This window comes from Eupeodes corollae, chromosome 1 (genome assembly GCF_945859685.1).
Source record: "Eupeodes corollae chromosome 1, idEupCoro1.1, whole genome shotgun sequence".
Lineage (NCBI taxonomy): Eukaryota > Metazoa > Arthropoda > Insecta > Diptera > Syrphidae > Eupeodes > Eupeodes corollae.
In genome coordinates, this window is record NC_079147.1 from 177,365,183 (window position 1) to 177,384,707 (window position 19,525).

Consider the following 19,525-nt stretch of genomic DNA (forward strand, 5'->3'; position numbering starts at 1 on the left):
ATATATTCAAGGATATTTAATGCATGTATGGTTAAAAGTACGACTTTTTAGACTACGAAAACTCCTTTAACAAAAAAAATAAAATAAATTGTTCCCTTCTGGAAGAAAAAATGATACTTACCATGCCTTGAACATTTTGGCATTAATTCATTTTTTGTAATGCTCTTGTCTTAGACTGGTAACAGTTAATGTGCATTTTGTCTGCTATGCTGTATCTTTGTGGTAAAAAGGATATTTTCATAAATGTAGTCAAAATCACATGTAAACATAATTCATGGCGTACTCAAGCTGAATAAATTGGTTTCTCTTTTCTATAATCACCATAATCACTTAAATACAGACTTACCATATAAAGTTTAGCAGGAAAAAATGTTAAATCAGTGTCATGTCCTTTAAGTCGATGGTCAGAAAAAATGCTAACCCAATTTTCAGTAATATTCACAATTTTTAATGATTTTTTTTTGTTTTTAAGTAGAATTGTTATAATTACAAATGGGTACAGTTTTTCGTTTAAATTTAAAAAAAAATTGGGAGATGCAAAAAAAAAGAATGAAAGGACATCCTAGGCTTTGTCTTATCGTTGCTGTTAAAAAAAATATTAAACAATTATGATTATGAGTTTTTGACTCATCATTAGATTTTAAGCCACAGGATTGTTTTGCAAAGTCCTTAAAAAAATTTGTAAAGTTATTTTTTCTTTTTGTTATAATAATTGTAGTAATAATTAAATCCGGATCGGAAAAGCATGCAAACTTAAAACTACAAAAAAGTAAAAAAAAAATATATATGTATAAGAAGTTGTGAGTTCTTGGGGTACCTATCATATATAAGCTATTTCATGCAAGGTCCCTTAAAACTATAATTTTTTACTGAGGCATTTTACCCACAAAACACAGGATATAGCCCTGCAAATCCTTTTTATAGAGGGTATTTTAAATGCTTCTGTATGTAGGTAGATACTAATATATATTCTACCATCCATTCGAAGTACGTCTCTCGGCACCTGGCGCAGCCGATCCTGAGAAACGTGGTGATGAATTAGATGAGGATGGCATACTAAGAGCCGCAACCTCAGTTGCTTGCATTGTGTGAATGGCAGCAAGGAGTTTCTTACGTGCACCAAATGCCGTAATGCCCATTTGAATAAGGTCGTTTTCAGTTAGGATTGTGAACATTTCCAAATCAATTTCGTTCATAACGAAGGTTTCTGTAGGAAAATTGAAAGAAAAAAAGCACATGACATATTAAATTGAGGTTAAAAAATTAAATAAAAAAATCTTAAGTCTAGACAGACAATATTATTGAGCTGGTACATTAATTTAATAATCAAAAAGTGTGTCAGTCTATGAACATGGTTTGACGTGCTTCAGCATAACGCACAAAATCTGGGTTTAATTTGAAATCTAAGTTGTTATATTTATAATATTGGTTTTGCATTTTGTTAAAAAAAAATCATTATTCTATTTTAAGTTTCCAAATATTTGATTTTTCGTGCTAGTTAGCAGTTTTTTTCAGTTTAGTTTAAAATATGTCCATAAAAAAAGGTACAAAGAAAAAAAACTATATCCTTAAAATTTTGAGTTCAATTCAGTAATTTAGTACGTTTTTCTAGCTATGCATCATTTTTATTTTGAAAGGAGAATCACATATGTTCAAGGATCCGAAAGTAAAAGCAGACACTTAAAATTCGATGTGTTTTTACATATTCCTGAAGAATGTGAAGGGATCTTCAAAAATGGAGTTAATTACTCTTAAATAAGCACTGAAAATAGTATTAAAAAATTAATTAAATGAAGATTTTGTGTAAATCCACGACGAAACAGTTAAAAAAAGAATCAATTTTTATACATAAGCACTATTAAAGTTATATCAAAGGATAATTTACCTGATTTTGGGTTGACTATATTTGCTGAACGAACATTTTTTAAAAACAAAACGCTTTAACTTCAAATTTTCCCAAAAAAAATTCGTGATCAAAACGTTTTTTGTTATAAGCGTTCTTTACGCTTGGTAAACCTTAGGGGCCGGTTATAGCTATCAGTAAAATCCATCAGTAAAATTTTTGTTTTTAGTTTTTGAGCGTGTTATAGATTCTAACAAAAGATTGATGCAATAAGACGAATCCTATATTGAAGTATTTTTTTCAAAAAGAAACAATGCATTTAAAGTTTTATTTAATTTATAAATCCATTTTAATTTTTTTAATGATGAAATTTCATTTTACTGAACAGCTGACTGCCAAAAGTCAAAAGAAATTCCATTTCGTTTTATTGTTCGTGTTTCAATTTTTTGCTGTTCCGATCACATCATTAAAAATTTTACTGATGAAAGCAACAGCAAAAAAATTGTCTGAGGCGCGAAGCTCGATGTTATGATCGAAAGTATACAACATTTTCCTAGCAAAACAAATTAAAAAAATAACAAAAATGACTTCAAAAAAAGAGTTTGAAACCAAATTAATACTTGAAGTGAAAAACCATATGTGTCTTTATGCCAAAGACGACCAAAAGTATTCAGACAAAATGGCACGAATAAATGCTTGGGGGATATATCCCTTGTCTTGGGAAGGCCTGGTAAGTTTATAGTTATGGAATGATTAAACCTGAATTGTTGACAATAAAATTTGTTATTTTCAGTCGAAGAGTGCCAAAGTAAATGGACCACTTCGTATTTTTAAAAGTATACACTGGAACTGCTGACGGCTCATCCGAAAGTACTCAAAAAACTTAATTGGGAACAACTCGAGTCTCTCAATAAGTGAAAAATATTCGCCATGTATCTTCCGAGAATGGAAAAGCGGGTGTACTTGAAAGCGTCGTATTTTTTGAGAAGATCTTTTATTTATTATACACAAAGCTGTTGCAATCAATAAATTTTGTTTATTTTTTGCACGACCCATGATAAGATCAACTTAATTTGACAGAAGCACAAACGATAACAAACAAATGAATAACAAAACGAACTCTTCAAATAGAAACTTCAAAGTGACATTTAATTTAATGATGTAAATTTACTGATTGCTATGATCGCTCATCAGTAAAACATTTCAAATTCCTCCTGTTTCAAATTTTACTGATGCATTTTACTGATAGTTATAACTGGCCCCTTAGACTAAGATTGGGTGAAGACTTTCTCATACTCGAGGAAACCGTTTCAAGGCAGTCATATATTGGATAAATCGGTTTCGGAGCTCATAAACCATTTTTTTGTGGTTGGCCATATCAGAGCTTTGGAAATTTATCCCAGAGCACCGTACAGAAATTTTCGTTTTGCGCGAGAACATATGTTATTTTAGCTTAGAAAGAATTGAAAAACTACCTATTTTTAGAAAGCCGAAAAAGTACACATATGAGGTCTAGATAATTGTCAGCTCATAGTGTCTGCAGGCAATGAATTTAAATGTTTGCTACATGCATTTTAATAAAAAAAGTTTTTTACTAAGGATGGTGTAAAATAATTTAGTAATAATGTTTTATTAAGGGTTTGACTTCGAAATATAGGATAGTAAGCTTGAAATTTGCTTATACCATTCTTTCGGTGCTTTAAACATGCGTTTTTAGTGGGTTTTGGAATTCTATAACTTGCGACTACAACATTTTATGGGACTTTTTACATAATAGTTTGAACACCAAAAGTTTGGTCTTAATACATTTCGAGCGTACTATCATTTAAACCGTGTTTGTCCTTTTTTTGCCAATACTGGTACCATCTTAAAAAACGTAGCCGGGTGTGAAAAAAGTCTCTAACACTCTAGGAGAGCTTAACAAAGCTTCTTTAAAGAAGCATGGCAAGGTATCCAATCGTTGAATATTCAGGATATCATGAATAGACTGTCAAATCGGCTAAAGGAAGTAAACCCGTCTAAAAACGACTTTAAATATATGGATCATTGGGCCGGACATATATGCACTGTCTTATTTTTTTGTATTCATGATATTCTTTGTTTTCGAGTAAGAAAAACATTACCAAAACAAATAAAATAAACATTTGAAGTGTCAAAAAAAGCTTAAACACTATTTTTAACAGAACATTTTGAGAACTGGGAATTGTTTTTAAATAGGAAAGGAAACAAAATTTGAAAAACATAATATTTTGAATTGCCAACATTTTTGACTCGTTATTTTTATGGCAATTTGACGAAAAAGTAATTCATGAAAAGACGTTGAAATCATTGCAAAATTAGTCCATTCTAGGCAGACTTAAAAAGAAAAAAAAAACTAAGAAAATGCCCCAAAAACATTTCTGAGGAAACTTATAAAGGATTTTATTAAAAATAAAATTGGGTGGCGCAATAGTCCTTTGAGAACTAGGACCAAGTGACTTACAACTTTCAACCATTTCTGTGTGAGAGTAATATTGTCAGGGATATAGAGGTCTACAGTTTGAAGCCGAATCAAAACGGCTAATTTGAGAAAGCACTTTTCATGACAAGAATTACCCTTGGAGAATTTGTCAATTCCTTGCAAGAGCCAGTACCCGTAAAAAAAAAATTAGATGGCATAGGCAGGGATCGATCCCAGGACCTCTGACATAATGCACTAACCATTATGCCACGGATACTACAAATGATTTTATTAAGAATTCTTAATTAGGGCACCTAGCTCTAAATTATTTTGGTCGTGCTATAGTTCTCCAAAAACTTTCTTCTACGAATTTCGTGGAATATTTTAGTTTTGATTTAAAAATATAAAAAGCATTATAGAAAAACTTTAATCATACTTATGTAATGTTCCAATCCGAGAGTAACTAATAGAGAATGTATATTCTTTTGTTGGGACATTTGTATACGTCGATTTAATGGTGTCGAATCAATGATTCCAGTAGTTGCGCCCATGCAATAGGGTGATATTGGAATTCCTCCAGTCGAGGGATTATTATTACCACCATTGCCGCCTCCAGCAGCAGTGTTATTGGAATTATTTGTTCCGCTGTTAGTATTTCCACTGCCACCGTTTCCTCCTCCTCCCCCGGCTCCTCCGGCTCCTCCAGCTCCACCAGCTCCACCAGTACCAGCACCATCAGCACTTGAAGCAGCACATCCACTATTGCGATTCCATGCATTGTCGTCACTCGTTTCCAATGGTGCCGGTGATGTGCGACTAAGTGCCAGGCCAATCCAGTTGGCATTCGGTGTACGGAGCTCCCCACTAACCGGGGCACGTTCCATGGCCTTGAAACCCATGAAACGTTTCATATCAAAGTCGAAGACCCGTGGCTTCACACGAAATAAAAAATATTATCTTATGAAATTAAACTTGATCTAAAAAATAAACTTACTCTTAAGTCAAAATGTTGATTACGATAATTCTCATTTGAAGCTCCGAATCCAGCAGATCCTCCGCCCCCGCTACTGCCAATGCCACCGGTCCCTCCAAGTCCCAGCAATACCCCATCACTTGACCGTCGTCCTATACGACAACCAGCTTCACTGCTGTACGTCGAATCCGGTGAATATGGGCCGTGACTTGGGGCTCCTGGTTGTCCCGTATACGGTGGATAGGATTGCTCCAATGAAGTAGTACTACTACTAAAACTCTGATATCCACTCGTATTGTGACTATTCGCATTGGCGTTATTGGCCATGTTCGTAATACCTTGGCTTCCCCTGGAAGTGTTCAAGGTATTCCGTGGCACGATACAACCGACCGGAGTAGATGGCGCCATTTGTAAATAATTATTGTTGTTATTTGGCTGATTTCGATTGAAGCTATTATTATGAACTTGAAGATACTTTTGAGTTGGAGCACAAATTCCGGTGGGAGTTCCTTGGTATTTATTACTTGCGTAGTTATTCAAATTTTGAGTCATGGTATTGTTGTTGTTGTTATTGTTGTTGTTGTTGTTATTATTATTATTGTTGTTATTATATGCAGAGATATTCATTTGTGGGGAAACAGTCGATGATGCCTTACCAACATTGTTCGGGGTCAAAGGACTGTCCGGATAGCTAGCCAAGAGCGATGTCAGAGAACGACGATAAGCCGTTTCAACCTCTTGATCTTTTGGTGAGAAATATAATGGTGGTATTTCCGGCTTGACGAGAGTGCTCTTCAAGTGTAGAATCTCATGACGAGCCTCGTAGATTTTATCTAAAAAAATAACACAATTTGACAAAAAAGTGAAGACAACTAATATTATTTAAAAAACTGATAAATGTTTACCAATAAATTTTTCAACCCCCTTTATGCTGATAGCCATAGTACTTTGTCGTTGTTTTTGTCGCAGTGATATGAAAACACCATATTTATTACTTAGGCTCATTATTTCGGTAGCATCATTTTGATTGTCAGGAAAGTCAAATATCAATGTTATCGGAAGATTTCCCACCAATTGCTGCCTGGCTTTGTAAACTCCACTAATTGTTCCAGTTATTACAACTTGTGATCTTCTTATTGGCTTAACATTAGCATCGCACAATTCGGGGAACCTTATCTGTTAAATTCGGGATTTTTTTTACTAAAAAAGCTCTTAAACTTGAATTTCTTCAATTTTTCTACACAATTTCTTCTATTGACGTCAAGACAAGTTTTATTACAAAAAGGAACGAGTAGACGAGAAGTACATGTATTGACATTTCACAATCACATCAATAACACGGATAAAGCGAATATTGTAAACCTCAGTTTTGGTTCGCTCCATTATGGTTACTAAGTTTCCGTTGTTTTTTCCCTTGACGATCTCATGATGCTGGGGCGAAATTTCCAGTTGCATTTGAACCAACATTTCTGCCTAGAAGGAAAATTTAGTATTTGAAAGTTATTAAGACTAATTAAATAAGATTATTGTTGGTAATATTACTTGTAAAAAGTAATTCGCTTATAAAATCTACGCCTGTAAACAAAATCTAAAATATTATTTTTGAAAGAAAACATCAATTATTTCACAAGTTTTAAAACTTTGAAGGTTACATGTTTTCTTTCATAAAAGCTGAAAAGGTTTTAATATTTGTATAATGTATTTCCGTTTGGGATTCCATAAAATGTTTAGTACAGTAAGAAATTGCCACAATTGATAATATTGACCATTTGCAAAAATAATGTATTACATAATTGTGAACAATTTAGCGAATTTTAGATCTAATTTCAACTATGTACATATTTATATGGAGAGTACTAATTTCCAAAAAACACCTATTGATACTACACTTGTGTGTTATTATAATTCATACATAATTGCACCAATCCTTGAAGGATGTTTTAGCAGCTGTTTATATCTCGCCCAAAGAAGGCAAATGATCGCAAATTCATCCCTAAAGATCTACGACAAATCTATCATCATTCCTTCGCAAGACCTAAGAAAGATTGATTGATATCAATTTAAGGGCAAGTATTGATACAAGACTTCTATCTAAGTCTCAACATGCCTACTGTAAAGATAAATCGCTGAAAAAAGCGTTACACACCTTAGAACTCACCCATCGAATATTTCCTCCATCATAAAGAGTTCACTATGGTTGCTTTCCTTCACATCGAAGGTGCCTTTAACAACGTGGACACATCTGCAATCACATCTGCACTAACATTTCTAAGCATAGAGGGTTCGCTTGGGGAATTAATTCATTTAAAGCTGACTAGCAAAATAATTAATTCAAAACTAGAGAATCTTCTGCTAGAAGTCTACCCTGAAATCTAGTAGTAAATAAAATCCTAACTAATCAGGATGCGGAGGGTTTCAGAATGATCGCCTTTGCGGACGAAGTTGCTATAGCAGTTTCAGGAAAGTATCTTCACAACTTAAAAGAACTCTTACAAAATGCCTTATTTTATATAAAAAACTAGATTGTAAACACAATGTACAGGAAGAAATCCTACAAAACTACTGTAGCTCTCTTTTATTGCAAAAAAAGCTATTGGTAATAAATGGGGCTTACAAACCAGAATCACGCATTGGCTATACACATCGGTAATCAGACCGATGTACGGTGTAATGTACGGTTTGGTAGTATGCTGGACTGCTTTAGAGAAAGCTCTAAACCGCGACAAATTAAATAAAGTCCAACGTTCAACTTGCATATGTATAAGCGGATTGCTTGCACGATCCGATCAGCGGCATTATGGACACCTAACTCTACCTAACACCTCTTGATTTAGTAAACGCCTCAAAGCTTCATCGCAGTGGATTAAGAACAACATTGGCCACTCCGTAATTCTTAGGTATTTAGAATCAATTCGAAAGCACGCAGACTACACCATCCCCCAACTGCAATTCAACAGAAAGTTCCAGATAGGGCATTCCTGGAAGAAAAGTCAATCCATATTTTCATACAGATGGTTCAAAAACAAAAGAAGCTGTTGGTGCAGGTGTGTACTCTGAACGAATGAAATTAAGTCTCTCATTTCGCCTTTCCAATCATTGTAGCGTGTTCCAGGCGGACCTTTTGGCGATAAAAGAAGTCTTGTCGTGGTTTAAAGAAAACGTGAAATCAACATAGGATATACGTATCTTCTCAAATATTCAATCCGCTATCTAATCTCTGGACTCTGTTTCTAAAAACTCTATAACAGACCATAACAGTCGATCATCTCTTATGGCGATGGCATAACAGTTTAATATTTACCTTTGCTGGGTGCCAGGCCATAGAGACATTCGTGGAAACTGTAAGGCAGATGAACTCTCCAGGATTGGTAATGTACAACCCATTCTACAACGTTTGGCAAATACTGGCATACTAATCACTGCATGTAAATTATAGCTAATAGGACGCTATGAAGAATGCAAACACCAGGTAGAATAACATCACCAAGTGTATGTCACTAGATTTAAAGCGATCAAGGTGCTTGCTATCTCTAAGCAGACTGTTTATAAGCTCGAATATAGGTATCATAACTGGGCACACCACACGCGTCCAGGCGTATTCTAAAATGACTTTTGCAGAAGCTGTATGGATGAGGAAAAGGAGGAAACAGTTCCTTACCTTCTCTGACATACCCTGCTCTAGCTCTAAAACGCAAGAAGTACCTAGGAGAATTCTTCTATAAGGATCTAAATTCTAAACGATCTAAATCATATTAGCATAATCAGCCTCTCACGTTTCGTAAGGGAATCAAACCGGTTTTATTCAGCTTAGAAGAAAGCCTCAAAATGCATTTGGTATCACAATGGGTCATTAAACTGGCCTAAGTGTGTCACATTCTATCACGGAGAGCCACTTATTAAGATCGTTAACCTAACTTCTGTCGTTCTAAAGAATTTGATTTTTTTTTAAATTTATATTTTATGACTTTTCACCAATCTATCTAAAAAAATACCATTCCGCGTGAGATTCTTTAGAAATAAGTTTCAATGTAATATTTTTCGATATCCTTTATTGAAAGCTATAGATGCCTCAACATCAAACATGGACTTAATCTGGTAAATGCTTTTTTGCCTCAATAATACTCGTACGTCTATCCAAATAAATCGTGGTTTAATATCAAAACAATCTAAAGACAATATTATTATCAAGTATGAGAAAATTTTCGATTAATCCAAAACTGAAATGCTTCATTCTGCAAAAGCCGATAATTTATAATGTCAGATATGAATCAAGAATATAATAACAGATTAGAAAACCGGAAAAAGAAGACCAAGACATATTAAATAAAAATAAAATATAACTTAGCTATACAATGACTTCAATCTCGTGTTTGCTAGACTATCCTGGATATGTGGATTTTTAGAAACTGTACCGAACGAGCTGGATACCTAAATTGAATAACCGAACAAAAAAATAAAAACAACTTTCAGCTGTTCATAAAAAGCAGGCAATTGTTAATGTAAAAAAGTTATCCATTGGTTTCGTATCTAAAAAATTAACTAAAAGTTAGCAATGGAATGGAACACCAATTTTTAACAATTTTGTGTAGTATTTTTTGTAGATTTTAATTTCTTTGACAAAAACTGAATTTTGGATTTCTTATAAAAAATTTAATAAATGTTGAAAATAATATTTTTTATAAGATGAAACTATTTTGAAGCCAATATGTTTAATTTTTAAAAATTTGTATATTTTATTTGAAAATCAATACTTAGCAGGTTTTAGTATTGTTTCTTTTTTGGTTTCTTATTTTTCGTATAAAAAACTGTCACTGTGATTTTTTTAAATTGCTATAGTAACAAAAAAACAAGCATTTTTTTAAATTCCTTTCTGCATCTTTCTGTATTTATCTCAAGTCGATATCTCTATTAGTTCTTGAGATATGGACGACGAAAAAAGTTCCTCGGACAAAGGTAAGTTAATGACTTATGAATTTAAAATGCATAATTCATGAGCAAGTGAAGTGACTTATGATTTAAAAAAAAAATAATTCATAAGCTTATGGGTAAATTTAGATTAGAAAAATTATTAAGTGGAAAATTTATAACCTAGCACGATAATTTCGTTAAAATTTACATAATTATGCATTCAACACAACCTTAAGAATGTCCAATCTACCAACTAGGTTATGAATACTATGAATACATTGTTGGCCATAAGTCACAAACTCAATCATGACTTACGTTTTTTGAATTTCTAAGCCACTTCGTAGGCAATGAATATATTTTTTTATTTGTAAGTAACTTGGCAGTACACTTGGCGTGATGATGGTTTGTGCGTTGGGCTGTCATGCCACAGGTCTTCCCGTGAACACAAGGAAATGACAAATCCTTTAAAAGTAATTCTTGTCATGAAAAGTGCGTTTAGGTTAAGAATTAAAAACTGTAGTTCCCCTTCATTCCTGACGACAGTACTCGCACACAGGAATGGTTCATAGTTGTAAGTCACTAGGGCCCAGTTCTCAATGGACTGTTGCCCCACCTAATTTATATTTAAATCACTTGGTAAGTTGGGAATTATTTTTTTAATTCATAAGTCAGTAGTAGCTTATGACTTAATGGTTTTTTAATTCCAAAATTCATAACCCTGGCTAGAATAACTCTACGACGCTCTTTCACTTGATTATATCGGAATGGAATATTATTAAATAAAAATAAGACAATTTTAAAGGCAATGAAATAGAATTCTATAAAGATCGTTTTATTTTGTTAACTTACGAAACTCCTTAATAAACCCCTAAATAAATAGCTTGGACCGAGGTAGATGAAAAGTTTGTTGAGTGAGGCCCTAGCTAACACAGGGGACAGGACTGTAGCACTAACTTTTGTTAGTAAGTACGTAAGCTGTAATAACCAAGAAGTTGGCAAAATATTTAAACCGTGCATTGCTGAAAAACAGCCGTTAAGATATTAAAAATTAAGTGAAAGAGTGTGGAAAAAATACCATCATGAAACAAAAAACCAAATTAGAGTAAATTATTACAAAAGCATTTGGTTTTTATTTGAAAAAAAAACATCTCCAAAATCCTTAGAGCCATTGTTATCATTATAGTTTAAAATGTTTAAATTTTCAATTTAGTTCATAATTTAATAATATTATAATTTTTATTTTCAATAAAAGAAAGTATTCAACTTACCGCATATTTACCACAAGTACAATTAATCAATAGCTGAGTAGCTTCCTGCACTTTATCGGCATCCTTTTCAGATCCCTTAACCAAAACTAAAGAAGAATGCAATTTTGGTCTCGATGAAAAGATGACCTAATAACAAAAAATATTGTATCAGTTTCCTTATCATTATACTTTTAATTTAGTATTAATTTTTTTTACCTGCACGTTAAATTTTAATTCGACCTCTTTAATATACGGTGTATCATGACTTGGAATAGGCTCACCCTCAGCCCTAATCGGCAATTCGAAAGACATTAATAATGGCGTTGATAAACGCACTAATGCCCTAGCACGTTCAACTCCCTCCAAACTACCGCACAATGACACCTGATTACTTTTCTCCGTTGGATTCGATCGATTCGAATCGGGAAAGTGTATATGGGTGGCAGTGTCCTCCATAATACGTTTAATATTGTTGCCACCACGTCCAATAATGTACGAATGATCGGTATAGGAGACGTCCATTTTCATTATAACTCGAGAGCCCTTTTCCAAAAAAGAAAAAAAAAAAAACACACCAACAACAAAAATATTGGTAAGAGAAGAAAAAAAAACCAAACACACAATATTTATGTAAATTAACCCCTTCAACCGCAAATTAACATCGCAAAATGTATATACATATTCTCTATACCTACCCTCGAGTCGAGGTTTGCCAGGATGCGTTCTTTTGCCCGATTAACATCGTCCGGTTTGCCAACAATGCGCACATGGGGATCTGAAAGAATTCAGGGATAGCAAGGCAAAGAAGGCAACAACACCAACAAAATTTAAATGCATATCGAGGATAGTGGTCATTTTATTTACAGATACAGACACACTCAGCCTTAAAGGACATGGTTCTCATTTTTTGTATCGGACAATTTAAACAACAAAATAAACGAGGAATTTCCAGTGATATAAAAACATACCCTTCTTGCTCTTGGCTCCAATTTTTAGTCTACATGGCCAACCGATATAAGTTTCAGTTGTGTTCATAACCTTCAAAGAAATAAAGGAATTTTGTTTGGTATTCTGTTTAAGGTCCAAAAAGGGAGTTAATAATTGCTTTTCTCGAGTTTCGTTTCAAAACACACGATTGAACTTAAATTATTCAGTTTGAATGAACACAAAAATACTTACGCTCTCAAAAAAATATTCAGCGCTATTGAGTCCTTCAATGTTGCTTTCAACTGTAAAATAAATTAGATGGTATTTCATAAAATTATTAACTCATATTTAAAAAAAAAAATACTTTTTATCATATTTTCAAGTTTATGACGGTCAACTTTAAAACGTTCCGTATGCAAGTCATCCGGATTAGATACTCCTAGTCTTAGGGCTATTGCTCGTATGTCACTCCAGCCACTGTCCGCTGAGGATATTTCACTCTGAGTCTCGCTTGGGGCGCCACTTGATGTCGCGGGTGCATAAAGCAGCTTATTAAATTGTAAAGATGAGGCCATCATTTCGACAGAAATTTTGAGATTTTAATTTTATCCACGTTGAAAATCAATTAGAAATCAAAACCTTGAAGGTTTCTTAGTAAAATTATGCGGCGAGTTTTTGCTGTGATGTTTTTTGTTATTGTTGCTATAAAATTATTTGAATGGTAGAAATGTTGATTAATGAAAGCTTAAAACAATTTGAAAACTTATTACGATCACATTTAAAATACTTTTTAAAAACCTATAATTTGTATGACTATAGATTATAAATTATTCTGAATTAGATTATAATTTTAAAAAACAATGTTTTTAATGACAAGAATTGCACGATTCCTAACTCTAAGCTTAGCTCGAATTAATATTTAAAACTCTTGGTAAAAAACAAATAAAAATTGGCTTTTGGGCTTTCATTCAAGTAATAAGCCTCATACCTACATTGTAGTAACCATTAGAATCATTCTAACAAAGAAAGTTACAAATTAAAGTTAAATTTAAGGGCCTTTGTTAAATGCAAACCACACCAAAACGCCAAGTTTCTTCCTGAATATCATTTGACATTTCTCAATTTCAATCTAACTCAATTTGAACCATGAAAAGATACACAATCGAAGCTATGAATATTTCAAGCGTCATCAATGTTCAGAATGGTCACAAGAAATGGCAACATTGGATGATCAATTTTTTCTTAGAAAATCATAAGACGTGAGTGATAAGACACATTTTCACCTCAGTGGGCTTGTCAATAAGCAGAATTGCGACATTTTGGTGAATGATAATCCAAGAGTGATTGACGTAAAACCAATGCACCTGCAAAGAGTGACTGTTTGGTGGCGTTTATGGGACGGCTGTATCACATTTTTTTTTCAAAAATCATGAGATGGTAACGAACTTTGCATGACTTGAATTGAAAGATATGCATGTGGCAGTTAATGGCCGTGTTATTCCACGTGGTGACGATATCCATTGGCCATCAAGATCATGTTATTTTAATCCATGGGATAGCTGTGATATCTTGATTGAACATAGATAACCAGCAACAAATCAAGAGCTACATTACCGGTATAGAACTTAATTTATAGCACAGCGTCATCGAAAATTTGGACCATCGGATGGAAGTGTGTTGCCTTGGTCGCGGGTTCCATTTAGCGTACAATTTTGTTCATCATAAGTTGAAGGTCTTTAACTGTCATACATTAAACTTAAGAAAATGCCGGAGCAATTATAATAAAACGGTTCGTAACAGAAAAACAAAAGGATATAAAAGCAATTTTTGAGCAATTGAAATACTTTGCAAAAATGTATCAATTTATTTAGTGTTAAGGGATAGCTTTGTTTTAACCTAGCCTTAAAAACCCATTTTTGGTTATCTTTAGTATTTTTAAGATGGCATAAAGGTGACAAGTATTGTTTTGTTTGTACACCAGAAAAACTCTTATTTTGTTGATCATTTGTGTGGACCACTTTGCAAAAAAAAGGGAAGAGGAATAATAAGATTTTAAACTTCATCTTTGATTAGGGGTCATTGAACGGAAATAATTGAGTGACTCAATGGCCATGGAGTCTCTTTGTTATGTAGACGGAGAGAGGGTCACACCTATTACCAACTAGGGTTGCCAACACAAAGTTCTAAGAACAATTAATATCTTGCGCGAAAAGTACTTCATACGATTTTTATTTAACACCCTTTAGTTTATTTTATTATTTTTATTTGAAAAAAATGTACTACGCTTCGATAACAGGTACAAGTACCCACCCCACCAACGAGCTACCAATGGCGGTGCACGCATGCTGAACCGTACCTCGTTAATCGAACACCTAACCCAACGTTCCGCATACAATCCAGGGAATCCTGTGGTCTTGGTTGTGTTGATAGGAAAAAGTCAGACCATCGCTGGTTGTTAGGTGAGATTAGACTTTGAAAATTTATTTGATGGGGTTTCCGTTACACCTTGTAACTTTTACTACTTACTATACATCTATTTTACAGAAATTGATTTTATTTTTTGAAATCTGTATGCACAATTTTTGGTATTTTTTTGAACCCAAATAAAAAAAATTCAAAACTTCAGTTATATAAATATAAAACGCAACAAACTCAAAGTTAATACAAAGGCACATAGGCGATATATTTCTTTGAAAAATTATTGTCTTAAATTTGAATTTCAGATCACATTTTTTAATGAATATTCCTTTGAAAATGGAAATTAAAACATAATATATGCTGTTTTCTAACGTAATTTTTATAAAAATAAAGTAGAAACCTTTGACTTCTGGCATCAGTTTGAGGATCTCACTTAAATAAAAAAATATAGTAACATTCCGTTGAAAACTAGGATAGTGTCTTATATCTCTCAACTATTCCTGTGCGCGTGTGATTTCAGGAATGGAAGATTTCTACAATTTTTAGAAATAATCGTAATATTAGAAAGCACTTTTAGTGACAAGAATTGCTTTTGCAGGAGCCGTTTCCTGAAAAGCACTTTAGTTTTCACAGGCAGGGATTAAACTCGAGACTTCTAGCACTCCAGTCCTATCAATTAACCATTCCACAGGTACTACAGTATTCCAGTTAGTTTTCGTAATTTCCCATTAGTAATGCGATTACTTATGTGGGTCTTCATTTGACTCTATCTGAATTTTTTAAAACCTTGAGTATGTGCGCAAATTCATATATACCTGTTTATAACGCTATTTTAGTTCTTAAGAAGCTTAATATAAACCTTCAACAACGAATTTGTAATAAAAAAAAAAACAAAAAATGATTTTTTTTTATATCTTTCTTCAGCATTTTTTAAAAGGTTTATGTTTATGACTTAATACTAGTAAGAATTTTTGAAAAATAAATATGGTACTGAAAATATTTAAACGGAGTACTGAAGTAATTGATTATAGATTTGAAAAATCATAAAAAAAAACTTATAACAAAAATTTACGTTTTTTTAATTATAAAATTCGGAAAAAAATGCCAGCTACAAAACTTTGTTCACTAGCGATACTGATTTTTTTAAATTTAATAAAATTTTAAAATTAAAATTAAAATTTTTGTTTAAGTGGTTTTGGCTTTGTTCTTAGTTAAACAAAACATTAGAAATTTGTTTAATTTGATTTCAAAATTGATTGAAAATGTTTCAATATAAGGACGTTATCATTTTACGTCATCTAAATGTTCACTAAATTTATGTTTGGTTTTTAATGTACTATAAAGAAATAATGTGTTGTTAATCGTATTTTAAGTTGCTTCCAAATGTTTTACAATTAATTATTTATTTTCTCCATAAAATGTTTCGGAAACAATATTTAAATCAATATTTAAATCAATTCTAAAAAAATTCTCTGGCATAAACTAAAAGTCTTAATTTTTGTTTAAAAATACGTGCTTTAATTTTAACCCAGTCAACAAAATAACACCATTCCCTTCATCATGAAAATTGTATAGATAAATACTTAAGTAATTTTCATACAAAAACATCAATGAGAACGTTATTTACTATAATTCAATAAACATTAATATTAATTGATATATTTATCGATTTTCTGCTCATGTTTATTTTAATCTGTGAGTTCTAATGTTTGTTATCTTTTATTATGTTTCTTATTATTTATAACACAATATTTTAAATGGATTTCAAAATCATGACTTACTTATTCAAACTAAAATTTGCAGCTTTAAAAATCCTTAAAACAACTAAAAACTGGGTTTTCCACCTTATTTAAAACACAACTTATCAACTGACAATCAATAGTTTGATGATTTCCCAAAGCACCCAACTTTGACTTCTCCATACAGTTTAAATCATTTTAGGATCTTTCTTAGTTTTTGAAAATTCCCATTACTTATAAGTCTTTATTTCACTGTATAACTTTTTAAGCAAACCTTGAATTAAATGCTTTTATAGTTCGAATCTAATCCCGAGGGACGGCGCAGTAGAGGAAGACCGCGACTCAGGTGGCGCACGCAGGTGGGTGAAGACCTCAACCAACTTGGAGTGCGAAACTGGAGACAGCTAGCTAGGGACCGAGCTGGAGATGCATGTTGGTTGAGGCCCAGGTCCGCCCCTGACTGTAGCACAACCTTAAGTAGTAAGTATTAATTTAGAAAAAAAATACATTTTATAGCATTTTTTAATGCTGATTTCTAATCCGAAGGTTAATAAAATGTTTGCTCAAATTTAAGAAATGCATGTTTTAAACCTTATTTTCATATATTTTTAATATAACTAAAAAAATTGATGTAATAGGTTTGCTTAGACGAATGATTCTTTGCAAAAACAAAACCAGAGTTTCTTTTACATTTTTATAAGAGAGCTGGAACTGAATAATGTTGTACAATTTTCGAAAATTGTATTATAAAATTCAATAAATATTTCAACTGAATATTTAAGAAAGTGAGTATAGATTTGGAAATCCATTACGAATTTGTTTGATAATAAGCTGCTCTATGAATTTAGATACCATCGAAAAGCCTTATGTATGTATTTTTATAATTTTGAAAAAATAATATCTCAAAAACCTTAAACGTGACACAAGTATATTTGGGTAAAGGCCATTCGAATACGTTGGAAAAGTACAATTTGATTACCAGGAAGAAACCTTGGCTATAAGTGTCATTTTAAGTAATGATAGACATATACAATTGACATGACGCTATAGGTTATTCTTCTAAAAATCATTTGGCCGATGGAAAATGATATCATCTTTTTTAAGAAGTCAGTTGATGTGATCCTAACCAATTTAAAACAAAAGTTATCATATGCAATAAAATGTTCCAAAAATAGTGAAATCTAAGTGAAATGAGAGTGAAAGAGACAGCAATTTGTGCCGTCCATTTTATTAAAATCTTCTTTTTTTAAGTTTATTCAAAATTTTAAATTCAATTTTTTTTTTTATTTTTTAAAAACTAAGCACCAATTATTTACAGAATTTGATTTAAATTAAAAGAAGGTGTTTCTAACTTTAATTTCTTCACTCTTTTTCATATAAAATTGTGTTCACTTTAAAATTTAAATTTTTTTCAGTTTGAATTTTTCTACTGGAAATTTAAACTTTTTTATTACCTGTGAGTTTCATCGACACATGTTTTATTGTTCGCACAGAATTATAAAATTAATTATCTTTCATGTTTTCTCTATTTAAAACAATCAAAAATTAATCAAAATAAAACTACAACAAAATTAAATCAAATTAAAAAACAAAATACCGAAATCAAGACAAATTTAATCAGTTATACTAGATAATATCCGTCTGTCTTGTTTTATACTCAAAATAGAACTAACTTAGTATAGGTATATAAAACCGGATGACGGTAAAAGCTTAACGGATATCTTAAAAGTTCAATGACCGTTTTTGTTTGAAAAACACACAAAACCAACGTAAGAACAAAATAAATTCTCTAAAATTCTGCATTCTAAGGTTAATGACCGCAAATGAGAGCATGGAATACAAATTGCATACATTCTTATCAACATGTTGCATTAAAATAAAGATGCAAAAATTCAGCTGAATTAAAACCAGAGCACGATAGGGGAAGAGAGAAACACAGAAAAATAGAAAGAAGAACACAAACAATGTCAAGGCCTCTACTTTTTTTCTCTTACCTCTTTTGAAGACAATATTATTGATTCCACTCAAAATGGACGATGTTTTTTTTTTGAATATTTACAAAATGAGTTCACAATGTTTTTTGATCAACAAAAAAAATGATTCCGTCAACTTTTTTTTTATTTACAGTAAATTTTATTTTTTAAATACAAAATCACGCGACACACAAAAATTAATTGGTTATTATTTAATTAAAAATTGAGTGGGAACAAGAATTTAAGAAAAGAAATCTTTTCCCAAAAAATTAATAAGAACGAAGTCAAAAGGAAAAACTTTAAGGACGACACAAAGAAGAAAACTACGAAAAATAATTATTTTCTTTAATCGTCGAAGAAACAAAATGATTCTAATTGAAGATTAGAAATAAAAATTATTAAATATAACCACGAAATAAAAATAAAATGTTGTTGCTGCTTTCGGTAAATTATTATTTATTTTGTATTAATTTTATAAGCGACAGAGTGACCTGTGTTGTGGAGTGGAGCTATTCTAAGTTTTGACTAAAGCGGAGACTGGCGTGAGCTTTAATTTTTCAAATTGGTAAATTTTGTTTTATAGCGGAACATTTATACATTCATTTTAAATCGCTGAATGATCAGAAGTCTTTCTCATGATGAAGAACTAAATTCAAAATAGGTATTTTGACGACATCAACAGTGTGACAAGCAAGAGAAGTATCGGCATAACATTTTTCTTTTACATATTGCACTTCGACATCGATATTTATTTATTGAATCACCACAGTGACCTTTTTCACCAACTTACAGTTTGTTGATTACAAGCCATTTTTTAACAAATTTATGGAAAAATCCATTTTGTATGTTTCACAAAAAATGGTATTTCAAAATTGTAATTGCTGTTTACAAAAGCAAATTTGTAGAAATTTCATTGTTTCCTTTTCAGCAAAAGTTAATTTTGTTTGTTGATTACAAGTACAAATTTGTTAAAATGCATGTTTTTTTGTAATTTACTGTTTCAAAAAATCAAGAAATTTTACAAATTTGTTCGGTTACTCAAAATGTTTTAAAATCG

The 19,525-nt window shown here is 31.9% G+C and overlaps 1 protein-coding gene across 3 annotated transcripts; it reads right to left on the reverse strand.

The window, feature by feature from the left end:
• Positions 1-470: 470 nt before the first annotated feature.
• Positions 471-18,975, reverse strand: LOC129939934 (protein bicaudal C). 3 transcript variants are annotated; one of them, XM_056048122.1, is made up of 13 exons: positions 18,093-18,144; positions 17,950-18,020; positions 12,703-13,040; positions 12,591-12,640; positions 12,380-12,449; positions 12,107-12,186; positions 11,628-11,954; positions 11,433-11,558; positions 6,619-6,729; positions 6,162-6,432; positions 5,278-6,089; positions 4,720-5,215; positions 471-1,207 (listed from the first exon to the last, which is right to left on the reverse strand). In XM_056048122.1, exons 3-13 carry the CDS (start codon positions 12,914-12,916, stop codon positions 972-974), a joined length of 2,793 nt encoding a protein of 930 aa, XP_055904097.1. In that variant the 5' UTR covers positions 12,917-13,040; positions 17,950-18,020; positions 18,093-18,144; the 3' UTR covers positions 471-971. The 3 variants fall into 3 exon arrangements, with proteins under 3 accessions (XP_055904097.1, XP_055904095.1, XP_055904094.1); XM_056048120.1 differs by lacking the exons at positions 17,950-18,020; positions 18,093-18,144 and adding an exon at positions 18,490-18,975; XM_056048119.1 differs by having other exon boundaries at positions 17,950-18,146.
• Positions 18,976-19,525: the final 550 nt, after the last annotated feature.